The sequence below is a fragment of the Leuciscus leuciscus genome (assembly GCF_965113295.1).
Source record: "Leuciscus leuciscus genome assembly, chromosome: 18".
NCBI lineage: Eukaryota > Metazoa > Chordata > Actinopteri > Cypriniformes > Leuciscidae > Leuciscus > Leuciscus leuciscus.
This window is the reverse complement of record NC_138742.1, coordinates 134021-140000: the sequence shown is the minus strand read 5'-3', so window position 1 is coordinate 140000 and position 5980 is coordinate 134021. Positions and strand designations below refer to the sequence as shown.

General features: G+C 38.8%; 1 protein-coding gene across 1 annotated transcript in view; it reads left to right on the top strand.

Annotated features, from left to right (window-relative positions):
- mepceb (methylphosphate capping enzyme b) overlaps positions 1-2132 on the top strand; it is an 8719-nt gene extending 6587 nt beyond the window's left edge. The window contains exon 5 of the mRNA XM_082145901.1: positions 1750-2132. Coding sequence (XP_082002027.1) covers positions 1750-1805 — 56 coding nt within the window. The 3' untranslated portion in view covers positions 1806-2132. The remainder of the gene's footprint in view (positions 1-1749) is intronic.
- The last annotated feature ends 3848 nt before the right edge of the window (positions 2133-5980 follow it).

Here is a 5980-nt window from a genome sequence, read left to right as displayed (position 1 = left end):
TGTCTATCTATCAGTCTATCTATCTGTCCTATCTGTCTATCTGTCCTATCTATCTGTCAGTCTATCTATCTGTCCTATCTATCTGTCCGTCTATCTATCAGTTTATCTATCTGTCCTATCTATCTCTCTGTCTATCTATCAGTTTATCTATCTATCTATCTGTCTGTCTGTGTCTATCTATCAGTCTATTTATTTATCTATCTTTCTATCTGTCTGTCTGTCTGTCCTATCTATCTGTCTGTCTATCTATCAGTATATCTATCTGTCTATCTATCTATCTATGTCTGTCTGTCTGTCTGTCTATCTATCAGTTTATCTATCTATCTATCTATGTCTGTCTGTCTGTCTCTGTCCTATCTGTCTGTCTATCTATCAGTCTATTTATTTATCTGTCTGTCTATCTATCAGTTTATCTATCTATCTATGTCTGTCTGTCTGTCTGTCTGTCTCTGTCCTATCTGTCTGTCTATCTATCAGTCTATTTATTTATCTGTCTATCTATCAGTCTATTTATTTATCTGTCTGTCTATCTATCTATCTATCTATCTATCTATGTCTGTCTATCTATCTATCTATCTATCTATCTATCTCTGTCTGTCTGTCTGTCTATCTGTCTATCTGTCTATCTATCTATCTATCTATCTATCTATCTATCTATCTATCTATCTATCTATCTATCTATCTATGTCTGTCTGTCTGTCTGTCTCTGTCTATCTGTCTATTTATTTATCTGTCTGTCTATCTATCAGTCTATTTATTTATCTATCTATCTGTCTGTCTGTCTATCTATCAGTTTATCTATCTATCTGTCTGTCTGTCTGTCTATCTGTCTATCTATCAGTCTATTTATTTATCTATCTATCTATCTGTCTGTCTGTCTGTCTATCTAACAGTCTATTTATTTATCTATCTATCTGTCTGTCTGTCTGTCTGTCTGTCTATCTATCTGTCCTATCTATCTGTCTATCTGTCTATCTATCTGTCCTATCTATCTGTCTGTCTGTCTATCTGTCTACTTATTTATCTATCTGTCTATCTGTCTATTTATCTGTCTATCTGTCTATCTGTCTATCTATCTGTCCTATCTATCTGTCTGTCTGTCTATCTGTCTATCTGTCTACTTATTTATCTATCTGTCTATCTGTCTATTTATCTGTCTATCTGTCTGTCTATCTATCTATCTATCTATCTGTCTATCTATCTATTTATCTATTTATCTGTCTATCTGTCTGTCTATCTATCTATCTGTCCTATCTATCTGTCTATCTGTCTACTTATTTATCTGTCTGTCTGTCTATCTGAACTAAAACTGTCACTCTCTACATTACTCTACTCTAATATTACAGGTTGAAATTAACAACTGATTTGTATACAAACATTTAAATTGCACACAAAGCAGTTTTTATTATAATAACTTTTTAATGACAATTGTTTTCCAACTCAAATTAATTTTATGAAATATAAACATTTAAATAGTGTCAAACACTGGTTTACATGATGGTTTATTCAAACATACATTAAATATCGAAGAACAGATTGAGTAAAATATAATGAAAATGTAATCTAGTGCATGTGTATCGGTTCTTCTGTCTCATACACACACACACACACACACACACACACACACACACATTTACTGACTGAATTTACTGAAGAAACTGACAGGATTTGAAACTGAGTTGAGTTTGACAGATTCTGATCAGCTGATCATCAATGTGACGTTTTATTCTGCTTTGATTTCCTCTTCAGGATTTCAGAGGTCGCTTTACCTGTTCCACAAAGGCCCGGCCTCCAACAGGAAGTGAGTGTCAGGAAGAGCGATGGAATTGTCATTGGATCTTCTGATTGAAACCAACACATACTTTTTGGCGTTTGGTAGCATTGATCTGAGGTTTGTTCTTCCTGTGCCCTACAGAGGGAGCGCTGGACTACTTCCTGTTTGCTCTGTTTTTAACCGTTATACGTGTCAGAACTGAGACTCTTTGACCTCTGGGTCACATGAGCGTGAGTGTGTGTCACCCGTACGCCACGTGTGAAGCGATGCGCTCTGACGACTGTAACACTGACACGCGTCTGTTCTTCAGAGAGATGCCGGTCTCTGAGCCGTTAATAAAGCTGATGTGTTTCTGTTATGGGTTTGATTGTGTTTGATTTCCTCCGACTGCAGGGTTCAACAAGTCATTTAGTTTGATCAAATTTAAGGTCATAAAATGTCTTAAATGGTGTAAGACAAGTCAAAATTATCATTTCAAGATGTTTTAAATTTGGAGATGGAGTCGCTATATTAGACTTCAGAAGGCTGTGATGTGTTGGAGCCCGTGTCTGAAGTCCTGATGATGTTTCATCAGGACTTCAATCGATTGCTCAATTGCTCCTGTCTGCCTCGCTGCCTGCTGTGAGTGTGTTTGCTTCGGTGCTGTAAGCTCCGTCTTAGCCTCGTATTTCCTTGTTTTGAACCATCATTTACTACAATTTCTAGTTGTTTATACTAAAACTAAATACAGCTTACCCAACATCTCAGATTAACCTGACATAGCTTCCGTTACTACTAGCACAACACGCTAGTAATTCGCTAGCCTGTTAACGCGCCACCCGTGCGCTCAGCTATTTTTATTTATTTATTTTCTCTCGCGCCTTTGAGTTTATAAAAGCTCAGGTGAGTAAGAAACACTCAACAAACACAGTGAGTAATGTCTTGTCCTGTTATTATCATGCGTCGCGTCTGAATGCGTTGTTGTTTTTGGAGCTCTATCGATTTGATTTATAATTCTTGATTTTTCTCTTTAAACTCGCTTACAACGAACATTTTCTACTTTTCCTCACTGAGAAGCACTAACGTTACTGCTCAAACCTCATAGTTACAACGCGGACTGTTGAGCAGACGCGTCTCAAGCCTATTAGTGATCCAACGCTGCATACTCTTAAAGGTTACGTCCGTGGATCACGGCTGAACGCGTCTTCTCCACACTCACTTACAAACAAATATCTTTTTTTCGCCTATCGTGCGTCTCCTCTACACCCCTACCACAAAAAAAAATAAAAATAAACGGATTATATTCAAGACTTCAGTCATAAATTAGTATTAATATTGATAGCATCACTGGTAGCTTCGTTGCTAACTCACTGTCCATCTGTTAAAATGGCGAATATATCAGATGTAAGTAGTCTACCTTTTGGTGCAGGTGAGGACACATTTGAGCTGCACGCACTGCAGTCTGAGCTGGAAGCTGTTGAGAAACAGATCCACGACCTTTTATTGAGACAGGCCGAGCTGAGAGACCGGTGTTTGGCTCTTGAAACATCACGCGCCGATGCACACAAATCAGTGTTTAACGTTACTAACCCGCTGACTCCGACCGCGTCTACTCCGTGTGTTCCTCAGCATCGGTCGCAATCAGCCATGGTCTCGTTCACTCCGGCTCCAACACGCCACCACGAAGCCTGGATGGTTCCGCAGCGGAAGACGCGAGTCAGGTTTAGACCAAGACTTTCTCCGACCCTCCCGGTTTTCGAGTTATCCACACAAAACCGCTTCTCCCCTCTACGCGAAACAGAACGCGATGCTGTGATCATCGGCGATTCCATCGTTCGGCACGTACACGCTACGTTAGGTAAAAGTAAGGTGCACAGTCACTGCTTTCCTGGTGCTCGTGTTTCTGAAATCGCTGCTCGCGTTCCCGAGATCCTGAACGATGACGAGCGCGTCGGAACTGTGGTCCTGCACGCGGGAGTGAACGACATCAGGCTGCGCCAGACGGAGATTCTGAAGAAAGACTTCAGGAATCTAATCGATACGGTACGCAGCACATCGCCTGAATCAACGATCATTGTGTCAGGACCGCTTCCCACGTACCGATTAGGGCAGATTATTTGCGCTAAATGTCATGGTGCAATGAGCAGAAACTGCTCTTTGTAAATAATTGGAATCTGTTTTGGGAGCGTCCTAGGCTTTTCCGTGCTGATGGCTTACACCCAAGCAGATTCGGAGCGGATCTTCTGTCGGATAACATCTCCAAAATGTTAAATACCCTTTGACTAGTAACCAAAAGTCCAAATCAAAGTCTCTGCTGCACCAATTTAACTGATATAAATACTAGTGTAGAACATTGCATAGAAACCGTGTCTATTCCTCGTTTAGTGAGATCAAATAATAAATCTAATGCAGGATCTAGGAAAAATCGAATTGTTATTAAAACAGAAAATGTTGCTATTGGTAAACAAAAACTATTTCTAAAGCTAGGTCTTCTAAACATTAGATCACTCACACCTAAGGCAGTTATTGTAAATGAAATAGTCACAGATAATAGCTTCGATGTACTTTGCCTTACTGAAACCTGGCTTAAACCAAATGATTATTTCGGTCTCAATGAGTCTACTCCTCCTGGATACTGTTATAAGCATGAGCCCCGTCTGATTGGTCGTGGCGGAGGTGTTGCAACCATTTATAAAGATATTCTAAATGTTACTCAGAAAACGGGTTATAAGTTTATTTCATTTGAAGTACTTGTACTAAATGTTACGCTCTTAGATGTTAGAAAAACATCCCTATTATCTCTAGCCTTGGCTACCGTATATAGACCGCCAGGGCCTTACGCTGATTTCCTAAAAGAGTTTGCAGATTTTCTCTCAGACCTATTAGTCAATGTCGATAAAGCATTATTTGTTGGAGATTTTAACATACACGTAGATAATCCAAATGGTGCGTTAGGAGCTGCGTTTACAGATTTATTAAATTAATTTGGGGTCAAGCAAAACGTCACCGGACCAACACATCGTCTTAATCATACACTTGATTTAATTATATCACATGGAACCGAGCCAACCGATATAGTTATCATTCCACAAAGTGATGATGTCACTGACCACTACATGGTAACTTGCATATTACGTACTGCTGTAATATGTCATGCGGCGCCGCGTTATCGACCAGGCAGAACAATCCTCCCATCCACCATAGATAATTTCGCAAATTGCTTATCTAATCTGTCTCAGCTGCTGCCTGAACCCAAACAAACAGATGAACTAGAAGAACTAACTAGCACTATGAGCACCATTCTCTCTAGAACATTGGATGTGGTTGCACCTATTAAATTAAAAAAGGTCAGAGAGAAAAATAAAGCACCATGGTATAACAATACTATGCATGTTTTAAAGAGAGAAACCCGTATTTTAGAGCGTAAATGGAAACAAACTAATTTAGAGGTCTTTAGAATCGCGTGGAAAGACAGTATGTCACGTTATAAAAAGGCCCTAAAAGCGGCCAGGGCTGAGCACCTCCGCAAACTAATAGAAAACAACCAAAACAATCAGAGGTTTTTATTTAACACCGTGGCTAGACTAACAAATAAACAGACGTCACCCGAACAAAATATCCCGTTACAGTTCAGTAGTAATGATTTCATGAACTTCTTCACTGAGTTCTGGAGTCAGCATCAGTGAATAGCACATCAGTGGGTTAATGGTTTCAGCAGTTCTCCAGTCACCAGTGCACGAACTCAGGAAACTTTATGTAAAAAGGTGAGTTGATTAAGACTAGTTTATTCACTATATATGCTTTAGACATGTAAAACATTCATGTTGCACGTCATTATTGGGTGCTTTAATAATAGAATTGTGTATATGAGTCCACCCTTCAAGATTATTGTTTTAAACATGAGCCTCTTCGGAAAGGCAAAGAGGGGGAGGTGTTGCTGTAGTTTATAGTAATATCTTCAGTATCATCTCACTTGAAAAAAATTAAATAATTAAATATTCCTCAAAATGAATAAAATCATTGAAACGCAGAATTAGAATACTATGCAAACCTCCAATAACTAAATATGTTAAATAAAACATAAATTTTTATGCATTTAATCTCACTTTGACTAATGTACTTGCTCCTGACCTTCGATGATTAAGGTAAACATAAGCAAAACATTTGTTTGTTTTTATTGGTAAAGTAAGTGTTAAACTTTTTTCTCCTGTATCCCATTCTTCCATT